The 25605-nt window shown below is 39.8% G+C and overlaps 1 protein-coding gene across 2 annotated transcripts in view; it reads left to right on the top strand.

The window, feature by feature from the left end:
- Positions 1-10732, top strand: part of ARHGAP42 (Rho GTPase activating protein 42) — a 154828-nt gene extending 144096 nt beyond the window's left edge. The window contains exons 21-24 of one of the 2 annotated variants that reach the window (XM_061457833.1): positions 957-1113; positions 2239-2301; positions 9679-9758; positions 10003-10732. In XM_061457833.1, coding sequence (XP_061313817.1) covers positions 957-1113; positions 2239-2301; positions 9679-9758; positions 10003-10091 — 389 coding nt within the window. In that variant the 3' untranslated portion in view covers positions 10092-10732. The remainder of the gene's footprint in view (positions 1-956; positions 1114-2238; positions 2302-9678; positions 9759-10002) is intronic. The other variant, XM_061457834.1, reaches the window with a different exon arrangement.
- The last annotated feature ends 14873 nt before the right edge of the window (positions 10733-25605 follow it).

Here is a 25605-nt window from a genome sequence, read left to right as displayed (position 1 = left end):
AATATGTAGCTATGTGCAGATCCCTAAAAGTTTAAGAATGTTCTCTCCTCTCAGCCCCCCATGGATAGTACAAGCTTTTTCATAAGACTTCCATATATGAATTAGTGTTATATTAACAGTATTAATAATGTTGACTGATAATTACAATTAACATTTATAATATAGAATTATATGATAAATTAACAATATTACTAATATAGGTATTTTTCTTTTGGGGGATCTCCTTATAACAGCTTTTAAAGCATTATTAAGCATCTGCTGTTCTTCGGAATAAAGAAACACAGTTGTTGTCTTGCAGAATGTATATGCAAACAAGGCAGCAATCCACACATAAGTCATCTTAAAGACACATGTGGCCATGCCTTATATTCATTAAGAGGACTCTAGTGTGTCCGATGCAGTCTGTACAGCTGTAGATTTGATTTATCAAGTTACAATAGCAGTTGTTTTAAGCAAAGCACGATCATTCAGTCTGAAATATTTTTTAAGATGCAATAAACGTCTGTGGATACAGAAATACTAATTCTTACAAATCAGTGAGGCCTGATTTCGTAGTGGATGCTGCATTGAGACAGAATTTAGACTAGATTACTTCCTGAGATGCCTTCCAACATAACTTTTTTCTACAATTTCATGCAGTGTACTAGTTTATAAATGTTGTTTATACTGTTAATTTTTAGTGACACTACTATCTAGCTATTTAAGTGCAATGTCATTTTTAGCTTTCACAATTTTAATGTCATTTGTGCATTCTTATTGCTGCTGCTTTTCTTCTCACTTTCTGTCTGAAAGGCTGTTTCTTCTCTTTTAGTAAGTACTTTCTCTGCCTATTTTGTCTTTTACATGAAAGAAACAAATAACACAACAACAACAAAAACTTTGTTTTGCATGTTACACATGTTACGAACAACTTCAAATTACATTTACTATTCCCTGTATTTTCTTGTTTTCTTTAGGTAACAAAAGCTGCAGTGGATCTGTACAGAGTTTATCTTCAGCAGATACCAAAGATACACCAAAGGCTCTACCAAACCCTGATTTGCCTCCCAAAGTGTGCAGGAGAGCAAGATTAGATACTGCATCAAGTAATGGCTATCAAAGACCAGGATCTGTGTAAGTCATCAAGGCCCTTTGGAAATTTGTCTGGTTACAGTATACTTGTCTGCTATAAAGTGGTCCCAGAGAGGTGCATAAGTAGTTAAAGAAGCAGCCATGAATACTTGATTTTAATATTTCTCTGTGTGTGAAATTTCTATCTAGCTTCATTAAACTGTAAACAAAGGAGGCATTGCGCAAAATCTGTTGAAGTGAGTTAAAAGACTCCCATTGACTTCATTAGACTAGAGAGAAGATCTATGATGAAAAAACATATCTTTGTAAAGTTATTAGTTTTATTATGCCTGGTTCTTCTGAAATGTAATGCTTAAAGGAATAGAAATGCTTCTTACTGTCCATGCTGTAATGTCAAGAAGATCATTGGATTTTATTTAAGTCCAAAATTGGAGAAAGGGAAAAAAAAAACCAAACCCAAACTCCTGCTCTGAAATTTCTTCAGTTGCTGCATATTAAATAGCTGATTTCTAACAGGTTTTGGTTTGATGTTGGGAGGAGGGTAGTTTTAAGCAAAATTTAGTCTGTTGACATTTAGGTTAGCAATGTTTCTCAGTGCTGTTAGCACAGACTTCAAAGTCAGAAGATCTTTACTGTAATCTTGACTTTGAGCCAGAATATCTCTTTCCTCATGAGCAAGTGATTTCCAGATGTTCAGAGCACCAAGAAATTCCCCAAATACTGCAGGGCTCTATTCAATCTCTTCACTTTTTAAACTGGAAGGGTTCACTGTAGCCATTTCACAGTCTGCTGTGCCTTAAAGAGAGTCCTGTGCAGCTTAGAGTTCCAGCATGATAGTGACAGAGTGTTAGTAAAAGCATTTCCAATATATCTATTGGCCATCTGTGAATATTATTTTAAATACAGGGTATTGAGATTTCCCTTCCTGACTCAGAAGGCACTGGAGCATGTGGAAGTTGGTGGCCCCAATTACATTATGTCCTTAAGAACGCTGCTCAATAGGGACTTAAATCCAGCTTTTGAATTTCCCCAGTTTCTCTAAGTGAATAATTAAAACAATTAAAAAAGAAAAAAAGTGTCTGTGTCTTTAGATGGTTAAAAGTGGACCTAGTCTGTGTGTTTAATCAATGAATTAAGTATAAAGTAAGGTGGTGTTTTTATTTTCAGAGTGGCTGCAAGAGCACAGTTGTTTGAAAGTGCTGGTTCACTTAAGCAGGTTTCTTCAGGACGGTAAGTGCTTCAAACTGTTTAACAATTTGTAAAATCCTTTCTGTTTTGCTGGCTTCAAAGATTGAAGTAGGTACGTTGGAGGTTTGTTCTGTGTCTTTTGGGCATCATCATGTGGCGTGTGAAATTTTTGCAATTTATTAAATTCATCCTTTTTCCAAAAGCAAGCTAAATCTAATAGAGAATAACAGCCAGCCTGGCAGTTCTGTCACCTGAGAGAACTGCAGTAAGAGATGCTCAGGGTATTGATCTGCTTAAGAACACTGCTATAGGAGTAAATTAACAGGATTTAAATTAGGATGCTGTACATATTCTATGCAGCTGTCCGTATATACATGCTTTCAGCAGAGTAGCAAGCATGTTACTTTATGGTAATTTGCTCATATAGGCAGGTCTTGAATAACAGCTGCTTTAGAAAGTTCAAGGTTAACTTGATGAGGAATTTCTGTCCTTGCCATCACACCTTCCAGTATATCTGTATGGAGAAACTGTGGCCTTTTCTTCTTGACAGTGCACAGCAGGAATTACTTATATTTTTCTTTTTTACAATTGTTGCATTTATTTGGTGGATTTGATTCATTCTTATTATTCAATGAATTCAGAATATTCTGATAAGTGTTTATCCAGAAGCAGTGTCTTCCTAGGTATGTTACTAACCCCCTTACTATTAACAGATTAAAGCAGATAAGTAACTGGAAGTGGGAAAAAGTCTGTCTCCTTTTTTTTTTTTCCACTGTGCCTGCATTTCAGGTTCTTTGAGACAGCACGTGTGGTTTTGTGCATCACTTTACTCACTGATAGCAGGATCTTACTGAACTGTCAAGCAAACTGGGGGGAGGTTTGGGAGGATGTCAGACCATTAATCCAGAAGTAGTAATCTAAAGTAGCACAGCTGTAAAGGGAAGTACCAGTGTATGCTGAGACTTGTGGCAGTGGAATATAGCTGTTCTCTCTGACAGACCTATCAGAGGAAAGAAAGAGAAAGCTGGCCTACAAAGGCTCACTGATTTTGTGTGAGAGAAGCAGCTTACAGGAATTAAGGCTGTTCTTGTTTTGTGTAGTACTTGAACTGTAAGGTGACCAAAAAAGAGGGTGTCAGGGGAGGAAAAAGGTAGGAAAAGAGCAGGGCAATTATCTAAGGAAATATAAATTAAGAGACTGGAATGTTCTTAAGCCAAGAGTGATGACTGCTTCGCCAGTTCTGCATAATTTCACCTTCCTACTCTTATTTTTGTATTACTCCCTTCTTGTAAACTCTTCGCTGTTGCTCAGAGCCTGTGCCACCTCTATCTATATATAAAAAGCATGTAAGAAGCAAAAATCTGACAAAGAAAAAATGTAGCAGTTTGATAATGGGTATGGAGAGCCAATAACAAAGCCAAAAATGCTGAACGGCTTAATAGCTCCTCTACTTCAGACTTCCTAAGAAGGCAGAAGAGCAACAGTAACAAGGGGAATGGAAAATGAGAGGTGAGCAGGCAAAATGAGGAAGAAATAAGCAGCTCAGCTGTTCTTACAGTGCTGCTAAAGTCTGAGTACATTTTTGCAATTTAAAGCCAGCTTTTGTTTACCTCTCATGCATATTATGAACACGAAGGCTGATTTAAAACCTTAGGATAGTCATTTTTTAGCTCTGAGGTACGTAGAAATCATGGTAATTAAATCTTGATCCACTCAGTAGAAAGGCTGTTCGTGGTCATAACTCTGTTACCTAATGAGTATATGCAGGACAGAGCATAAGACAGAGTAATTATTTTTAAGCTGTCTGGTCTGATACCAGGAATACTCAAGACAGTATTGAACTCTGTGCAGGAATAATTTACCCTGCTAAAATAACTAGTTTTGAAATTTTAAGCTACTGCTTACTTATATATTACAGTATCTAAGTAGCTTCATTTGTATTTGAAGCATCTGTTGCCTCTTGTGGTCATTTGTACAGTCGACAGATGGAAAGTACCTCAGTCTCACATGTTTCTATGTGTTCCACCAGATAATTTTGCACTTGATGCTTTACCACCACTGCGGCCCAGTGTTACTTAATTCCTTCTTCCAAGAGGTCTTTGCAACCCTGCTTCTTGACTTTGTATAATGCAGCATCTCTGAGTCTGTGTCCCTTTTTTCTTTTTTAATGCTGGGATGTTATTTGACCTGACTGTTTTCTCTCCTTGTATGCCTGAGTACATGCCCCCATAGTGCTACCAGTTTGAAGAGATTCTGTACAAAATGCACCAACACAATCCCTGGCTCTATGTTTTCTTGACTTTGATTCAGAGGTACACAGAAAGTCAAGTCTTCTGAACTGAGAAAATGCATTATAAGAAGAGGAATTTTCATTAGAAAAGAATACATAGAAAAATGGAGTTGATGACAGTAAGGGGAGTTGATGACAGTAAATGGCTCTAGCTTGGAAGCAGGATCTCCAGGCTCAGTGGATTGGGACATTAATAGGAGTAGGCTGACAGTATGAAGCCCTCTGTACCTGTGCTCCCCTCCCAGCCATATGATTGAATATGCTTTCCCAGTCATTCTTCTGGTTTCATTTTCATGCTATATTTTGCCTTGACCAGACCAGACCAGTGTTTTCTACTCACTCAAGCTTGGCTGTAAGTCTGCCATCTCCAGAACTCTATAAACCTTTCTTCTTCCTGTAGAATACTATTAACTGATAAGTCATTTGAGAGAAGGATTCGTGTGTTTTCTCTCAGTCATTCCTTTTCTGGCTTCTTTGTCTTGCAAGACTGAAAACCCATTTGTGCAGAAGCATAGTTTTAAAACTTATTTATAAAACTTCTAAAATTATTGTTTCTTTTGTTTTTGTTGTTGTTGGAATTGTTGTTGTTGTTATTGTCATTATTATTAAAAGAGCCTCAGGTGGTGTTGTTATCATCATTATTATTAAAAGAGCCTCAGGTGTTGTTGACTGCATGTAGACAAGCAAAATAATTTATGATCTGATCCTTCTGCTGCTAGTATAAGTCTATCATTATGGGCTCAAAAAAATGTAATAAAAAGTAGGAAGAGGTAAAGTGCATTTTTCTCATCTGGAGTCTTATTCAGTAAAGTCATGGAAAGAAGGAACTTCTAGGAAATGTGGTTACCATTTTCTGAAGTTGTTTTTTTCTCTCTGCACTGAACAACATGAATCACACTTCTCAGATTGTTAGCCCCATATTAAGAGAACCATAATAAATGATGGTGACCTTATCACATGTTTTTTCAGAAGCAGCCTTGTTTGCAGGGAGGACAGCATTAACACGCAAGTAAGATTGTCCATTTTGATAATCACACACATGCAAAAAAGAAATACCCAAGAACCTGCAACCCCTTTTCAAGGTTAATGCTTCTCGCTGGGTAGGGTTGAAGTAATAACTATTATGAAAACCTAAGTAATCAAATCAAGTGTGGAGGCAATAACCAGGAGCTTGAAAGTTGCTGAAGAATTATGAGTAAATATTCTTAGAATCTGTATCTCATTACCCTATCACACAGTTTGTAGATAACGTTGAGATGTAATTATTCTGTATCAGGAGCAAGGTAATGGGAAGGATCTTGTAATTCACGAGCTTCAGAGAAACTGACACCGTTGTACATGTGTTTATATATCTGTCTAAATATCAAATGCTGGGAAGCTTTTTTTTTTTTCTAGAACTGACCAAATCAGAGTCCGTGGTTGGATTGGGTAAACTTGGAAGAGTTCAGTAGACAGAAGAGAATATAGGATAAAATGGCATTTATTTTCTTAACTTTTTTGAAGGGCACTAAAAGCAACATGTCATATTTCAAGAATAACTTAAATAATTCTGCCTCACATTTAAATATTGCTGTTCTATTACTGCCTTATATGTCTCTTGTCACAGTACTATTCAGATGTCACATTCTTAACACGGGAAACTGTCTTGATAGTCATGCCACTAAGTAATGAGGTTTACTAAATTCATTACCAATTACCTTGTATTTATTGGAACTGTACTCATTGTTAACAGTTACTCTACAGTTTTATATGTTTAAAATATATGATTAGGCCACACAGGTGTATTGGGTTTGCGTGGGTAGGTTTTGGTAGCAGTGGGGCTACAGGGGCTGCCTCTGTGAGAAGCTGCTAGAAGCTTCCCCGTGTCTCATAGAGTCAGTGCCAGCCGGATCCAGGATGGACCCACCACTGGCCAAGGCTGAACCCATCAGTGATAGCGGTAGCTTAACATAGTTAAGAAGGAGGAAAAACTGCTGTGCAACAGCAGCCAGAAGAGAGTGAGAATATGTGAAACATCCTTGCAGATACCAACGTGCAGGAGGAGGAGGAGGTGCTGCAGGTGCTGGAGCAGAGATCCCCATGCAGCCCATGGTGAGGCAGGCTGTAGCCCTGCAGCACATGGAGGTCCACGGTGGACTAGATATCCACCTGCAGCCTGGACAGAGCCCCATGCCACAGCAGGGGAATGCCCAAAGGAGGCTGTGACTGTGTGGGAAGCCTGTGCTGAAGCAGGCTTTTGGCAGGACTTGTGGCCCTGTGGACAGGACAGAGGATCCCACATGGAGCAGGTTTGCTGCAGGACTTGTGACCCCGTGTGGGACCCACGCTGGAGCAGCCTGTTCCTGAAGGACTGCACCCACGGAAGGGACCCATGCTGGAGCAGCCTGTTCTTGAAAGGCTGCACCCCATGGAAGGGATCCATGCTGGAGCAGTTCATGAAGAACTGCAGCCTATGGGAGGGACTCATGAAGGACTATCTCCTATGGGAGGAACCCCATGCTGGAGCAGGGGAAGTGTGTGAGGAGTCCTCCCCTGAGGAGGAAGGAGCAACAGAGACAATGTGTGATGAACTGTCCACAGCCCCCATTCCCTATCCGCCTGCACCACTCAGGGAAGGAGAAGTTGCACGCAGGAAGAAGGAAGGGGCAGGAGGAAGGTGTTTTTAAGATTTGGTTTTATTTCTCATTACCCTACCTTGATTTCATTGGTAATAAATTAAACTAATTTCCCCAAGTCATGCCTGGTTTTTGCCCATGATAGCAACTGGTGACTGATCTCTCCCTGCCCTTATCTTGACCCACAGGCCTTTCATCATGTTTTTCTCTCCCTTGTCCAGTTGAGGAGGGCAGTGATAGGCTTTGGTGGGCACCTGGTGTCCAGCCAGGGTTAACCCACCCCAAGAGAAAATAGCTGCTTTTCCAGTCTGGATCAGTGTAATAGAACACCTGTAGCATTCTTTGTTGTATTGACTTTGAGGAAAAATGATCTTGAGATTAAAGTATTCAATTCTAGCTTATAGGTTACTTTTAGTAAAGCCATCTAATCTCCCTCTGTATATTTTATTATATATTATAGAGATTATTATGTGTAAATGTGTATGTATTATCTTCACACTTGTCAACTGTAGATGGCAAATTCTTCGTAACAGTAGGCACGAAGGAGCTGTCTTGGAAAAATGCCGCCCAGAGAGCAGACTACACCAACCAGAAAGAAAGCTAACATTTAAGTGAAGTAGACATACAGGAGTCCAGTGCTCATGTTGTTCTAGTTAGCAGTGGAGATGTATCCAGAACGACAGTACTAAGAGTTAGAAATTATTTTCAGCATCCTGAGAATAAGGTATCCTTGGGTACTGTGGCCACAACTCAAATTTCTTGACCTCTTCTGGAAATCTCAGCCTGAGAGTATAGCCCTTGATGAGTCAGTTGTTCACTTCGGATGAAGGCAAAACATGCCATTTGGTCTAGTCATAAATCAGCTTCAGAGAAACATAAGAAAAGCTTTTTCTTCAGAGGGAGAAAACATTTCTGGAAAGCTCACCCATAAAAACTTTGGAATATGTCCAGACACTTTCACACCCTTTTAAAGATTTAATGACGATAATGATGGTGTGCTAGTACTGACTGGGACCAGGGAATGACGCCAGGGTAGAGGGATGCTTTCTGCTCCCTTTAGGAAATCCATCCCTGCTTAGCCTCCCCAGGGAGGCATGGAACTCTGAAAGTGAAGTGCCATGGCCCCATCAGTGATGATACACAAAATAAAATAGACTTCTTATGCTAATGCTTGTGATGTGGCAGTGTTACTAACCTAATTTACGACTGTTATCTAACTATTTTGGGAGGAAAGGCAAAACAGATTACATGTCTCTTGCATATATACATACTCAAAAAGTATGCAAAAAGCACTAAACTTCACCACAGGTCACATATTGGGTCATTGAGATAAATCCTGGCTGGAAGCTAAGCTGAATCAGTAACTCCCCAGCATGTCGTACAACGGTGAAATAATCAAAAGTTCATCTTGATATAATGTGGGCTTCCAACAAATTTAAAGAAACTCAGAAAAATCTCATGGAACATGTAAAAAATGCTTTGAGTGTATAAACTGAAATCAAGGTATTAGGTAAAGCGCAGGAACTCTAAATTTTCATCTTCATGGTCAGTCCCTCATTTTGCACTTTGCAGAATAATAGTACTAGAAACCGTGTCAAGAGATGACCTAATCTGTCCTTCTTGTCTGGGATAGAATAATTATATATCTAACTTTTAGCTGTATCTGTGTAGTGCCACTTTGTTTTCTTAATGAACTTTTAGTAATAGGAATTCTTCAATTCAGGAATTCTCCAATGCTTGGCACTTCTGGTGCTTCACTGTTCTAAACAATAGAGGGGTCTTCCAGCTACAGATTTAAGAGACATAAATTTACCTGTCTACATATAGGAGTCTTCATGTCAGATATTATTTATTTGTGGCAGGTTTCTTCACAGGCCGTGGAACCTGGTGAGCCATTCATTGCACTCAAATACGTGTCTGCCGTAGCAGAAGCCAGGCCTGGGGTGTCCATGCAGCTAGGCATGTAGTTTACCTAAAGACATCTAAATTCAGGTGTCTGAAGCTGAAACCCACTGAAACCAAGCCACTCAATTTAAATCTCCCTTGCTGCAGTTTAAAGCTGTTTAAATCTTGGGTTGCTCCTTTTTGTCTCATATTTATCGTCTGTGTATGATTTTCTTCTGTAGACTGATGAACTATATTTTGTCACAAGTCACTTTTAAATGGTCTTCAGGCAGTCCATCACTTGCTTCAAGCAATATGCTCAGTTCAGTATTCGAGTTACAACTTCAACTAGAATGAACAAATAATGTTAAAGGCTATAAATCATATTTTTGCTTAAAATTCGAAATAGGATGTTGGTCTCTTTTCTGCAATAGCATGTTTGTTAACCCCAGTAAACTTGGAGTTAGTTTCTGCTGTGATTCTGCTCCTCTGACCTACTGTCTAACCAGTCATTACCATCCTGCATTTGTGCAACTGATTTTTCCTACACTTCCCTGGGTTTAGTTTAATTTCTTTACATGTTTTTCTTGTTATTTCATTTATTGCAAGCCTGCATTTTTTTTCTTTCAGACAAGCAAAAGCCATGTATTCCTGTAAGGCTGAACATAGTCATGAGCTGTCTTTCCCACAGGGGGCAATATTTTCTAATGGTAAGAAAAGTTTCACATTGTCTTTATTATGTCAAAAAAAAAAAAGTAGATATATGAAAACTGAGCTGTATCCATAAAATGAGAGTGTAATTCCATTTTCAGTTCTCAGTTTTTGCTCTGATTTTTCAATTTCTCTTAAATAAATAGTATCTATATAAATCTATTAACCTAGGGGTTCATAGGGTTGTTTAACAGAATTAATTAATTGTAAATCTGTTTTTTTTGTCTGGCTGTTTTTTTGCAGTGTATCCATCAGTGGAACCAGGTTGGTTAAAAGCAACTTACGAAGGCAAAACAGGGCTCGTTCCTGAGAATTATGTTGTCTTCCTCTAGTAATCTTTAGTGGACAGCAATATCTTCATGGTATCCATGGTAACAAATAATAAGCACTATGATTTTTATCTGACACAGATATGGGATCAGCCTGTTAGCTGAGTGGTAGATTTCCTTCAGAACAATGCAGCTGCAAGTTACACAGCTCCCTATCAACGGAACAGAATGTAATGAAACAGTTAACAGTTTCTGTACTGAAGACGGTACTCTGTTTAAATAACTTCCATTGTTTGCAAAAGGTTGTTCTGTTCTTCTTTTATGGGTAAGGAGCACTAGAGCAATAAAATCAAAAAAGTTGCTATTTAGCGGCAGACTTTCAGGTCCTAGGATGTTGCTCACAGGAGTGTGAAATTTAGAGGCGATGCACTCGGTGACATTTCTTGCAATCTGTGGGTTTTTATTATGGAAAATTGTATTTTTTTTCCATAATGTAAGTAATGCTTCTATTGTGATCTGAATTCTCTCTTAGAAAACTTAATTCTAAAACAAGTCCTAACCATTTCAAATAAGAAATGAGTTTTCCATAAATCAGAAGTTTGAGCTTCTGTTAGTTACTGAGATTACAATAAGGCATAGAATTTATACAACTGATAATAAAATCAGTTTATACACTGCCTGAGCAGAAATGCTCATTCAAAATGTGATATTTTTAATGAATGCTTCATTCAAATGCTTCTTAGATTTATTCCCTTCTTTCTGTATTGGTATACATAATAATAACTTTTGTTTCTATGATACCCATCATCTGGAAGATATTATCTCTCACCACAACCTCTGTAGAAAACAAGGAGATGCTGACTCTGGTAGTCATGTGAAGTGAGCAGTGAAAAACAGCAACATGTTTTGAAACCAGAGATAAACTGTAGCTGAGTCCTTTTTCAACTTTTTCCATTGCAAATAAGACAAATGGCCTGTGAAGTATCTAATTTTATAAGCTATGAATGCTGAAATCTCCATCCAGCAATAGAAGTATTTAGTATTATTTCTCCCAACTTCTGCCAAACTGTTTGACAAAGATTTCTCCCCTTTGATGGAATAAAAAACTCAAACCAAACTAAAAAACAAAACCAGAACCATAAGCAGCTTTCTCAGTCATGAGCATCTTTCTTGCACATCTTGAGGAAAAACATACTGATACTTGGCTATGTACCATACCTGATTGAAAAGCAAGATGTTTAAGCTCCGTATTAGTAACTCTTCAGAATTAGTGCTAAACTTCTGTTGGGACTAAAAACATCAGTAATCTTTTTCTTGTTTAAGATAGAAATTTTTTTTTCCTTCTTTTTTTCTTTTTCTTTTTTTCCTTTTTTCTTTTTTTCCTTTTCTTTTTTCCTTTTTTTTTCTTTTTACATCTTAAGGATGGAAGGTTCCATCAGAACCTTCTTTGCTTGTATGTAGTGTGTAGTTTCTGTAGAGCTGTTCTGTGTTTGAATTCAGACAGGTGGCAAAAGCCTGCAGGATCCTTCTCCTCACTAATTAAAGTGGTGATCAGAGAAGGAGAGAGGCTGGAAGAGCATCCTCCCAGAAATCATCTAGCATTTTTTTTCTCAGAGGGGGATTCTGGACAAGGCTGACTGCAGTTGAGGACAGACCCCTGGAATTAGTGACTGAGTTATTTGGGTTCTTTCTTCATTCTAAACAGTTTCATTAAGTCTCAAATCATGTTTCACTTCACCTTAAGACCAGGCTGTGTTCAGTGCACTGAGTGGTTGTTCCAGCCATTGTCACAGGCAGTGAAGGCTGACGTGTGCTCATCTAATTTGCCCAGAGCAGATGTGAAAGGAAGTGAAGGTCTTTTCTCACCAGCTTGAGTCTTTTTTAGTCTTAAGGCAAGCCAAGTTTTTGTAGTGTAAGCTATGCCTGAAACTGATACTGCCCTGAGATCATTGGCATGGTTTTGGTTGTGGTTTTGCTGTATTTCACAATCCAAAAATTGCAGGTTGTCAAAAGGCTTCCCTCTGGTGAACTCCCCATGAGAAAGGCTGCTGAAGGCAAAAGCAGCAGAGAGGGAGGCAGAGCTTTGAGCATACATCTTACCCAGGCAGAGAAATGCAGTGGTCTAGGGAAAAATCCCAACTTCTGTCTATTCCACCAGGGCCAGTGTCAAACTGACCTCTGTTGAACATCCTCTGATGACCTCTTATACCTCTTGGGAGCAGTTAAATGTTGTGAAATTCTTGAGGAATGCTGAAATAGAAAATGTTTGCTCTCGTGTTGCTTTAGCCTGATTTAAAAAGCAGGGGGAAACTAACATTAGGCCATCTCACAGCCTGTGTGTATTTCTGCCTACTCTTCAGTATTGTATTTTGAAGCCAGCTGATCTGAGGACTCAAAGATGCCAAGTTCATTAAAAGCTTTGTAAAAATGCAACGTTCAGTTACAGATTAAGCAGGGCCTGTACCTACTGAGGGAAAGGTTGTAGAGAGACCTGGAGGAATCCCTGTGGAGGTGTTTTGTATGTTCCCGTGCATTCATCTCACATTAGACACAAAATTGAATTGCAGAAGTGAACTTCATAAAAACTGGATGCCATTCATTCTGCCGCTTACAAAACATCTGTATTTTCCTCTGTAAGGCTCTACACTGTTTCAGGCCCTTCTTCTGAACAAGCCATGATGATCGCATAAATAATTTTGAAGTAGCTTAGCTTTAAACTGGCATTTTGATCTGAAAAAGGTTATGCCCCTTCTTAATCACAGTGAACCACTCACTCTCAATTAGTAGGATTTTCTTCTTTTTTAATATTTTATGGGGTATTTTTTTTCCTCTTTTCTGCAGTACATAACAAGCACTTTCTGTATAATCCCACTGCTGGGTTGTGGATGCTCCAGCTCTTCCTTGACTTTCTAAGAGAGAGTTTGTTCATCTCTACAAGAAGCTGTACATTTAACTGGAAAGTTAAGTACCACGTACGCAAAGATTGAAATGGGGAGAGCACAACGCCAAAGCTTATTTAATGATGATACTCTCAGGCCTGACCAAAAATCCCTTTTGGTAATTGTAAAGGAACAGAAATCTATATAACATTTAAATGAAGATACAGTATCTTGATAGTGCCATACCAGAAAATTAGGCAAGCTGAACTAAATTAGTTCATAGTACTGATTTACTGGGTTTCAATTTACCAGCAAAGGTTACACAGTTTTTCAATTATTATTATCCTTCCTAAAAACATGCGGCAGTTTTTGTCCAAATATCACTGTAGAACTCAAGGTAGATGACACGTTCTGATTGCTGTTTGTCCTGTGGAAGTAACCTCTGTACCCACAACTTATGTAATTAGCCATGTTTTTATTTTGTTAAACCTTTTGATGCATGTTGCACAACATGAATCAAATTAATAGTGTGAAGGACTGATATATTGTATGATAAATATGTAAAGTATAATATTTTATATTCACACTTTTTATTAATGATGATAAAGATGAAAAAATATTTTTTGTGTAATCCCTATGAGTTCAGTATTAAAATGTCCTTGCCATATTTTGGCATTTAGAGTTATATGTAACAAAACTCTTAAATTAAACCATAGCTATCACTTACATCCCTAACTAATCTGTATAGTTCATTGTTCAATTATTTCTGTAAAAAACAAATGCACAGATTTGCTGGCCATGCTATTCTGTGATAGTAACTTATTTTCCTTTCGTATGTTTGCTGGTGCTAATCTTTATTCTTTGCCTGTAATTGGATTGAATTGTAATGTGCCTTTAGGAAAGACATGTTTGGAGAAGAAAAGTTGCAAAATTCAGCAGTTCAGAACAATGAAGCAAAACAAAGAAAAAGCATTGTATGACAGCAATTGGATTTTCTTGTTACATTTCTCCACTGGTTATTTTCTACGTAATAAGATTGCATCAGAATAAATAATGAAACTAAAAAGCATTTTGTTCTTTGTACTTCTTTTCCTAAGGCAGCAGTTTGTGCAATATTGGATTGAGCAGCAAGAAGCGAAATCCCAGTAGGGGATCAGGTCCCCTGGACTGGAGTGGACCTTCTCCACTGACAGAAACTCTCAAAGCTCTAGCGAAGTCAAAGACAGACCTTTAACAATTTACTGTGAGGGTTGCTGGCCAGAATCCCCCCAGAAGTAAATGGCATATTCTGTTAATGAGGTAATATATGATACGGCATGGCATTACTCTTTCTTTCAGCAGAGTGCCCTATATAAATTACTCATCACACCATCTAGGCATGAAGCTACAGGCAATGTTCAGTCTCACTGTCTGTGGTCATGCAGCCCTGACAGCTGCAGCCCTTCCAGTTACTGCTCATGCTAAAATCAGACTGTTGATTGGCCTCTTCAGTGCAAGTTGGGAGGTCTGTTTTTAGGAGAAGATTTTGCATGGGCTTTGGGCATTTGCTTTATTTTGCTTTAATATGGTGCTTGGTATCCAAACAGCTACTAATTCACTGTTGTAATTCAGTCACTGAAGATTATAGCATTGTTTTTCTTGTCCTGTATGTGGCAGTATTTAATAAGCCATTGGATTACCCGTGTTAATTTTAAATATAGAGAATGGTGCTGGTGTCTCAGCTGAAGGCTACTCTGCATCTGAGCTTTTTGCGAGTGTTTTATCGGGAATTATTGTTAAAGTTCTGACTCAAAAGATAGCAGCCTGATCTCAGCACTGGTTTTGTTATAGCAGAGGGCAAAGCAGCTAAACAGGGCACATGGATAGTTTCAGTTTTTAATCATATTTATGATAATTTTGAAGGTATTAGAGTTTATAGGGGTTACTTTAGATACTATATGGGATTTTAATAGTAAAGTATATGCAATCAATAGCTATATATATTTAATAAAGTCCTACTAAATTATGTTATAGAACTCTCTGTTTATTTTGTAGTGTGGTTTCAGTAATTATCTGCACTCTGTATATAGCTACATGTAAATAACCGGCATGACATGCATAAGCTGACTTGCAGACATAATTTGATGTTGTACTTTACACTGTATTTCCAAACTTTGAAAGAAAAAAAACAAAACCTGATTTCAAAATAAAAACCTTTCTACACAAAGTGGTTTATTTAGTATTTTTAGATTTGGGCTCTGATGCAGCCTGATTCTTTCTTCCAAATAATAACACTCTTGTTCTGTTTTCCTGCATTTTTGAGTGGTGTTTCACCCCTGACGATGCTTTACATAGAAGACATTGCTCCTTATGTTGAGCAATTGGTGTGAGTACAAGTACTGAACAGTAGTATGTCATCTGCTGTCCTGGTCATACAGAACTCTCCAAAGATGTGGCTTTTGAGGGAAAAGAAAATGACAACTTTGGATGTTAGGTCACAAGCAGCACAACCCTGGTATATCAAAACATGATGTCTTTGCCTCTGAAAATTAGTGGGTGGATGGCTCACGGAGGGGGACTTGGTGACCTGATTCCAGCAGCACTGCCTGTGAGGGAAGCATCATGAGTACAGTGGTTTCTGCAAGTTTCTCCAAGTTTCCTTGCATCCCTTTCCCAGTGTTTCTCCAAGGCTTTTTGCCTCAGGGACCTGCAGCTTTTCAGGCCCTCAGGAGGGAGTTATTTCCATCGTTGGCTGTGCCAGAGGCAGGAGCTGTGAGGTGGCACCTTCCTCTTGAAGGGTCTCCACAAGAGGCTTTTATACCCCTGAACCAGTCAGGTTTTATGATGATGTTAACTAACTTTTTTAAACCAGAAGATGAAACACCCCAGCTGATTAACCCTCTCCCTGTGTGGCCAGTGCACAAAGCTGCTGCATCGGACCAGGAATGACAGGTCCTGCTCCCACACGGCTGGCTGCCTGCCCTGGGCACACAGGGTCACACAGGGAGATCTGTCAGCCTGCGCCTGTACCGTGTCAGCCAGCACTGTGACAGCTCCATGTGCAGCTGGCATGAGTTATGGCTTGAGTCACCTCGGCTCTTGTCAAGGACCATGAAAGCAAGCATGGTACGACCTGCCACAGATGCCCAGCTCTGCAGAGTGAGCAGGGACAGAGAAAATGAAAGAATATGTGCATTTTGATAGTTCACTTAAAATGATAGCCCATTTTTTGTTAAAAATATGAAATAAAATGTTTTTTTTTTCTATTAGTTTTCTGCTCTTTCCCATGGGGATGCAGGCTCCTTGGCTTTCAGATCCTCTGCTCTACAGAAGTGAACACAGACTAGTTTGGGGTCTAGACTAAGCCCGAAAATAGATCTCATCACTCATTCTCCCATTGTCTATAGGGCCATTTTATTTGGCATCGTGGAATAACTAAGATTTTTCTCTCTTTCTGGGAAACAAATGTTCCAGCTTGCTGTATTTTGATATTTCAGTGAGTAAATGTAAGAAGACAAATTCCAGTTAAACTAACACAGCATTACCCTGTTATCACCAAATCGAAAACTCCCAACGGATGAGACACCTGTTTCTTACCAGAAAGAGTCAAGACAGATTTCATTACTTGGTTGCATTACGTTGCCTTATAGTGGGTTAAGTCTCATGTGTTTGAAAAAGCAGATCTACTGCTCTGCAGGCTTTTATGACTTGGTAAGTGTACAACATGGACTATTAAGCAGGTGAGTTGCGGAATAGCTGTGGTAAAAAAATGGGCACTTGGCTGAGGGAAAGCAGGATGCGAGTGGGGGGATGCAGCCATGCCAGCCCTGCCTCCCGTGGAGCCATGTGCTCCTACAGAGCAGGAATTCCAGTGACCCAAGGAAATGATGCAGGTGTAGACTGAGCAGGCTGCAAAGTCGGTTCAGATCCCAGTTGGGATTGTTTTCCCATTAACTGGGTATGATTCATTCCTTCAAAACCTACCATTCTTTCTAACACGAACTCTATACAACCTAAACATGGTAAATAAGGTATTTGCACTTTGATCTTTTTAATAATGTATTTCACATTTGTAAAGCTTTTCCCTGGTAATTTGGATTAATCATTGATACGTAAAGAAAGTATTAAAAGATATTCTTGGCTTCTTTTGCAACAGTTGGCTGCTTTTCTATTGTATTTATGGCAACAAGCTCAAAAGCTGAAGTTACCTAGAGCAAGTGCCTTTGCCAAAGATCATGGTGTGCTTTTTTAATGTAAACGTGGGGATTCATGGGAACACTGAGTGACCTTCACAGCCAGTACAGAAAGGAGTCTTAATTCACTTGAAAGTACTTTGGTAATTGGAATACATCTTTCTGCCAGGATAATTTGAGAGGCTGATTAGTTAGACTTAGCATGGGTGTATTTAATTTAAAATTACTGTTAATGGCTCTCGGGTGCCTTTAGAAGGGATTAGAGTCTTGTCTGAAAGAAAAACATCAGTGATTTATTTTTGTTGATGGTCATTGCTTTTGTATTCTTACCAAAAAGGTTGAAAGGGAAGCATGCAGCTTATCTGGATTTGGGGCATTTTCAAAATGAGATTTGCAATGGCACTCTTCATGCTAGGGTCATCACAAGCTCCATGCCACTACTGGGCAGGGGGCCGAGTCCCTTGGTGGACTTGATGGGGTGGATGGAGGGTGTGCAGCTTGTCCCAGCACAGCACAGCTTAGAGCAGGAGGCATGGGCTCCAGACAAGCTCATGTTGGGGCTCTGTGGTACAGATGTGGCCAGATGCTCACAGCGTCGCTGGGGAAATGTCAGCATGCTTCATAAGCAGGTGAGAGTGCGGGGTGGGCAGCCCCATGAGAAACCTGTCAGAGGACAATTCACAGTCCGGGGCGGAAGGAAGATAAGAAACCTGAGCTTGGTCAATCTGTAGTGTTCCTCCTAATAAATTAGCCAGCGTACAGGATACAGCTGGTTCCTAGAAAGAAACAAATGCTGTGTGCAAGGGCCTCACAAGAAGATAACAAAGATTAGGGTTTCGGTGTGTGTGAGCTGTGGAGCTGAGCACAAAGTGCTGGAAAAGGAGGCTGTGAAAGTGGTGGGGGTGGGAGTCCAGAATTGCCACAAAACAAACAGGATGCCTCTCAGCAGGGAAAACCCACCCAAAAAATGCATCTGGTGGTACCATCTGAAGGAAGCAGGTAGACAGCAGAAGACCTCAGAGATTTCGGTGCAAATTGTGACACCGCTGGGCAGCAGTGGTGCAAATGTGTCCTTACAAAACACCACAGCTTAAACAGTCCTTTTGTTTGTCCTGCTATTGCTGTCGGTTGAGGATGCTTATGTTTGGTTCTGAAAAGTACTGTTTCTTTTCTGTAAGTATGACAAATTGTTCCTGCCTTGGATGAGAAAAAATGGTCATTCTGCACAATGTCCTGCCTGTCCTCTTACAGGCTCAGTATAAGGCATCTCCCTGGGCCCTTCATTGAGAAATCTGCAGTGAATGCTGTACAAGTGTTCCACCCAGCTTCCTACTGTGATTTCTAACACCTTTTTGCCTTGGAATGGGTCCTTCTCTCTGCAATCCTTATTCCCCTGTCATCTAGATGATGCAAAAAAAGCAAGCACAATTAACGTTACCTTCAGAGAAAGGCAGAACCAAGTTGTACACAGATGTTTGGTTCTGTCACTGCTGAAGCCTTTCCTCAATGACATTTTCTCATCTTTATTTAAATGATCCTCTGAAACATTCCTGACTAAATGAACTGGGAAGCCAAATGTCTGGATATCTGTAAGTGCATCAGCACGAGAAACTCAGGTGAATATTCTTGTGGATTTTAGCTAACAGAATTAGCTTTGCTGGATAGTTTTTATCCAGAGGGAAAATCAAGAACGGGTGTTTCTGTATCATGGTGTTATTTGTGTGCATCTTGTCCTTGGTACACCTGTAACCCAGTACAAGGTCTCTACAAACTGCTCCTCTCCTGAATGCAGCAGGAACAAACACAGCTCTGTGCTTTTCGTAACTCCCAAGGCACTCCTTTGGGTCAGTCTTCCCCCGAAGGATGCATCCTGTTTGAGTAAAACAGTGTTAACACAAAACCCGTTACAGCACAGTGATTTGGGACAGGGGACCTCCTCATAGTGTCACCTCAGCCTTGGCTCAGTTTGGTGCCTTCCCAAGTGCTGCAGCATCTTTATTATTGACATATGCAAAAGGAAATGATGGTTTTCTGCATGGCAGGATCTCTGACACTGCTTATTTCTTTGACTTAGATAATTGCAAAATAGCAGGGCTGTCTCCCCTGTGCACAGCTGATGATTATGGCATGAACTCATCAGTATGTTTAAATGGCAGCTCACCTACACTGTGCAGGGGTGAGTCACTCTTTGTAGCATCTGTATCATTACAGAGTCTGTGATGTTACAATAAAGAAACATCTCATTTAGGCCAGCTGTTATTAGCTGAAGGTTAAAGCAAAACCTTCTATCTCAAAGGGCTTAAACATCTTATTTCAAATAATGAGTAACCTTACTTTGCTCGTTGGACCCTTCCATTACCTTGTCTGTTAAAAACACAAAACACAAAACCATTTTTGAGCAAAAGAGGTAGGCATTCAGACTGAATCTGGCCATTATATATATATTCATTCCACTCAATCCAGAGGAGCATCACTGCATAAATAAATAACTGGGGGCTAAACAAAGGTATCGGTGTAGGTGTGTTCAAGTGAATGCATATTTAAGTAGAAGCACAGTCCTAACCTTTGACGCCTTGAAGTTCTCCAGTGTCTCAAAAACTTATTTTCTTCTGTGTGCTAGCTGCCAAGAGAACTTTCACTTTAAAGAAATCGTGTATTTTTGTATTGCCTGAATGCCTTCTACTATTCTTTAACGGTATAGTTGTATTGGATGTTTTAAAACTAGATTAATCTGGAAAAAAATATCTATGTGGTAAAACCCAGCCCCGTCAACCTGTTCATGATGTGCACATGGAGTACTGATAACGTCTAAGAGATCAATTCACAAGAACCAGGACATTCAGAAATAAAACCAAAACATCACTTTCCAGATGTACTGTATTACGTGGAAATAATGTGGAAAACTGTCATTGTCATTGGCACAGTTAATGGAGAGCACGGTAACGTTAAAGTGCATCCTTACTGAGGGCTGACATTCAAACTGCCAATCCAGACCTGAATTACAAGTTTTTCCCTTGAAAGGAGAGGGGGAAAGCGGCGGTCTCTCCCATTGAAGAGCACATCACACTGCTCAGCTTTTCTGCCTGGTGCCCACAGCCCTCACGGGATGTGAGTCCTGCTCTTTGCTCATTGCACACCATGCCAGAAGGCAGTAGGGTGGGAAGTGGGACCTGTTAAGGGTGAAAAAAGGATGCCATAAAGTGCTGGATGCAATTCCTCAAAAGCCAGAGGTGATGTTCCCAGTCGGTGCAGCCAAGAACAGGTTGCACTAGGCCAAGTCAATGACCGGTCTGTGCTTCAGCAGCAGGAAAAGACCCTTCTCGCCCACAACTGCAGACTGCAGGATGGATGGGATCCTGCAGCATGCTGCATCTGATACCACAGGAATCAGATCCTACTGTTGGCAGAGAACCCCAGTTACCAGTACACACACAGCAGTGAGCTCATGGACAGCATCTGTTATATCTAAGGACAATTTACTCTCAAAACCTGGCTATAAAATACATATAAATGCATCATTACCCAGCATGTACTTTGCTGTGTTAATTACATTTCTACTCAGATGAACTTTTTCTGGTATGGAGAGGCAGCACAGTGCCACAGCCCCTGCTCCCACAGCAGCATCTCTAACTGGTGCTGCTGTGTGTGCACCTACGCACTGTAGGTCAGAGTTTTGAATAAATTCTGCCTTTGTGTGTATTTATGATGGAAGATCAGGAATGAGATGTAACTTATTTTTCTGGGTTTATACACTAGCAGTTTGACAGTTGGTAGTTTTAGTTAAAATCAGTACCTTCTATATAAGGAAAAAAAACACATAAAAGAAAATATTATTGTTTCCTGTTTTTTGAGACTTGTAGAGGGTTTGAATTGAAAACAAAATGGAAAACAATTCCCTCCCCTCAGCCATATGGGTTTAAAATCAATAAATAAGCAGTATGTGTTGTCTCTAACCTGGAGCTGCCATAGCAATCAAATTTATATTGGCCTTTGGCTGCTGCCGCATAAGGCTGCAAACACAAGTGGCTCCACCAGCCTGGTACTGGTGACTGTAGAGCAATGTTCAGGGATAGCACGGTGCCAGTTTGTGGTAACTGAGGACTTAAACACTTCTCATACTACTACGAGGTAAGCACATCTCCAATTTATTGGACACGGCACAATGTAGCTAGACAACACATTTACAAAAATACTGGAAAGCTATTATTTCAGATGTACAAATATACAGATGCAGGCTCGTCTTCATGAGAGGAAAATACAGAAATCTCATACAAGCTTCTTTAAGAAAATAAAACCAGTAGCAACAAACAGTAAATTATGCCCATGATCTTAAATGTTAAATACAGAGAAATACAAGTAGTGTGTCTCCAAGTTAAGGATTATTTGGCTTTCTACTGAATTTTCCAGCAAGGATTACAAAGCTTGCATAAAGTGCTAATCCCTCAGACATCCAAGTGACCCTTGGGAAAGAAAGCATGTTAAAGGCAGGGGAAGGAGAGGAGAGGAAACATTTTACAAATGTGGGCCATGGGATGTAGAAGTTGTCTGAAATTCAGAAACTGCAAGAGACCGTGAACTGCAAGAGGTTCTTAACCCTTTGGTTGTGCTTCTCTCTATCATGTAGTTTTCCTTAACATTAATGGCTGTCTTCAGGGAAGGCTTTAAGGGTACTTAAATTAAAATCTTTCTAAAGTGCTGTTTTCAAAATTCTGGAGGTTTGAGTTTTTACTGTTTTTTAATGTGAGGTGTTTATAACCTTGCTTTGTGAGCAGACAAGTTGACACACGACCTGTATTACAAGGCTTCAGGAAGCATGGCCGTTTCTGTCCCCCAGTCAAACACAAGCTGGCTGTAGCTTGTGTTGGGAATATGCAAATTTCAAATACAAAATGTACAAATACAACCACTCCTCAGAGCAAGCCCAGCGCTGATGCTTTTGTGTAAAATTGCTGTGAACTGGCCATGGCTTGAGCAAAGTGCAGGGCTGCCAGTGTAACAGCATTTGCCTGCATTCCCATGTGTGCCTGCATGTGCGTGATCTTAAACTGAGTATTTCAGCCCTGCATGCACAGTGCTCCACAGCTGTCAAAAAAAGCACTGTGCACTATTATTTGTAGCAATAGCTTTAACTTTACATTTATATACATTTGGTAATAGCTGCAATCAACTGCCTTTTAAATAGACAGATGTGTCCATTTTGGGGAGTTTGTAAAGTTTATGGCTTTACAGTTTTCAAAGATTATATAAGATGACTTTGGAATGGATTATTAAATTTCAGTATACAGTCAGCCTTATTCAGGCACTGTGTAATATGAAACAAAATCTACTTTTAAACTATATAGTGATTGCAGGTAGCTGGGTGTTTCCAAGTGCTATTAAGTAAAAGCATGTACACACCTTTCTGAACACACACGGCTGTATCTGTTTGGTGCTTTCCTTACTCATACTCCATACAGCCACAATCGACCTGCTGGAATAAATCAGGGGGTTTTGACAAGCGCTATGATGAGAACATTGTTCTCAACTGGAGGTATTGCAGATTTGAGTCTCACACTGGACATAAACTAACAATACAGGGTATGAAGTATAAAATCATTACTCTTTTTTTATCTAGTATATGAAAAACAGGCATATGTGAAAACTACAAGCTGGAACGAGCAACCTACGGTGATGTTCATGTAAGTCTCACCTGTATAACACCACCGTCTGCACTGCTCTTCCTACTCATTTCTGACTTGATGGCAAAGGTATTTATTATGCCCCCTAGGTGCTTTTCACCCAATCTAGCCCCTTGTTTGAAAGGACACTGTCGTGGAGTTCACTCATGCAGAGTTCTGGATTGCTGTCAATTATGTATTTCTTTTTCCTCAACATAAAGAGATTTTAGTACTAAACTGGCTGGGTGGATATTCAAATTGAGCTGTGGGAAAATCAACAGAGTGAGACTATTTAAATGACACTGTGAGAACTTCCTCGCTGATATGCCTGAATGTGAACTTGGTAGAACTATTGTATGTGTTGAGGTGAAAGGGTAATTTAGTTTTCATGGTCAGAAAACCATGATCTATGGGTAGAAGACTTGTGGTGGTATTTTTATAATAAGCACACCACACACTGGCATGAAACTGAAATGTTGCCAGTTTTAAATGATAAATTAGAATTAAATGAAAGCTCACCACTCCCTGATGTCCTTTATCATACAGAGCACTGTGCGCCCAACCCAGGGAAAAAATGCCTAAATGTGAGTGAAGAAATACATCAAGAGAGCAGTGCTGCTCAGGTACTTGAAGTTATGCAACTGCTGCATTAGTTTCAACAGCACTGAAGGCTTATTTTCTGAGGATTGTTTTCCCTTCAAGGTAAACAGCCAGCTAAAATTTAACTTGGTTATAGTTATCCATGCAGTCACCTCTTACTGCATGTTTCTAGCTGAGCTTGAGAAGCTACAGTACCATTCCGCATGCAAATAACATCAATCTAATTAATTAATAGCATTCATTGGAAAAAAAACCTCATAAATTTTAGAATAAAAAACACCTAAAATATTTTTTTTTTCCCTTTTCAACTTCCAGCAGAGAAAAGTGAACTAAATTAAAACCAAACTCTCTGCTCAAGTCAGGTCATCATGACACGAAGCAGTACAAACCAGTAAATCCAGCAACGCTGACAGTCCAGCCTGGCAGGATGTACACAGGCTCTTGAGCCATGGAAAGCTGGGAGGGCTTTGGATGTGAGCTCTGTGGCTGCAAGCTGGCTTAGAGGAAGGAAAGAAAGGTCAGCGTGCCACAAACGGCATGTAAGGCGAGACGCGTGTACGTGGATTTGCACTGCTGCATGGCTGGAATACAGCTCCCTCCTGCTTTGGGGATAAACTAATCTCAAGTTTGTGTAAGCAGTATAAGATAACCAGTGTTCATGCTACTGGTATATCACGGACAGCATTTGGGTTTAAGTAGGAACGCAGGAAAGCAGCTGACTTTCCCAGTAAGAGAAGTGTTACTGTACTTCAAAAGGAAAACAAACCAACCAACCAAAAAGCTCCTAAGCTACTAATGAAGCATTGACTGGTCAGAAAATGCAAACTGAACTCTCAGCTTCTCTACTGTAGATATTACCCAAGAAAACCTAAGTGCAGTGCAGCTGGAGGCACAGCCAGTGTTCAAAGCTACCTAAGCTCCAGTTTATTATGCACACATACAACCAGACCATTCTGAAGTGCAGTGAAATTGGTTTAATTTCTCAGGCTACATGAACGAGGTGCTAAGGAAGCCACATTCCCCTTCCCTAAAGGCTGGTCAGTACAGTTGATCCAGGTAAGATCTTTGCAAACATGAGCCAAGCATTTGACCTTTTGTGCTTCTTTGAGCGCAGCAGGTACAGCTGTGAACAACTTGCTGTGAAAGAGCAGAACAGCTCTCTGGGGCTGGAGGCCTCCTCTTCTCTGCCCTGCACTGTCACAGCTCTCCAAACACAGCTGGGCTGCCACTGCCAGGCACTTCAACCTCCACAGGTCTTTAGAAACTATAAATGCAATGACTCCACAAAGCTGACTAACGACAGCAGAGCCCAAAGGAAACGGTTCACTTCATGGGCTGGTTTGTTTGCTTCACTGAAGTGATAGCACAAGGCAGTGCTGAAAACTTTAGGGTCAAAAATAGCTAAACTGCACAGAATAGGAGAGGCTTGGCCTCGGGTGTGGGACTGCATTACTTAGTGTAAGATGAACTTGTAGTGATAGCTCAGACAAAAAGTTATGTCTGCAATCTGAAGAAGATAGCAAGCTTTCTAATTAGTACAACAGGTCTCTTACCTTTCAGATGTCGTCAGGCACATCATAAACGTGAGAAAACAAAAAAGTACATCTACCAAAACCTCTTGATTTCTAGTGTGCGAAATGCAACATTAAGAAGGTCCAGAACTGTTAAGCTTTGGTCAGTATATTGAGAAGCACTGCAAGATGTTTTATTTGGACCTATCTGTAAAGCTCAGGACAAAAAGCACCTTAATCTTCAAACAAATATTAATGCAGAGAAGTGCAAGCAACTGCAAAGCCTCATACTCTCTGAAAGAAAAAAACCTAGTTTGCTGATGGCTCTTTGGACATTGCTGCAGTGATAAAAAGGCACAGTACCTGCTAATAGGTAAGGAAGGAAGCAATCTTGAGTTTCAATCAGTGTTCATGGTATCTGTGTAATCCAGAGCAAATGATGATGAAGAGACTAAAGGCAATTTTATCAACTGGGATCAAATCTGGAAGTTCTCAAATTAAAACAATGAGTTTTTTAATTTCATACTGCAGCCACATTTAGCCAAATGTGTTCTATCTTATGTAGTGCATTTATCATGACCATAAGGTTCTGGGAATTTTTACTGTTAGAGAACTTTAAGAAATACAAATTAAAAATGTTTTTAACCTTTGTCATCTATTCCCCAAAGGCGTCTTTTCTTCCTTTTTGGTTATGCCTCTGAGACAAATACAGAGCACTTCAAACATTTGCTGTATTTATGGGACATGGTGACATGGCA

This window comes from Pezoporus flaviventris, unplaced genomic scaffold (assembly GCF_033815535.1).
Source record: "Pezoporus flaviventris isolate CSIRO_AGI_PZ_B2104156 unplaced genomic scaffold, CSIRO_AGI_Pfla_v1 ptg000025l, whole genome shotgun sequence".
Taxonomy (NCBI): Eukaryota; Metazoa; Chordata; class Aves; order Psittaciformes; family Psittacidae; genus Pezoporus; species Pezoporus flaviventris.
This window is presented reverse-complemented; position numbering and strand designations above follow the sequence as displayed.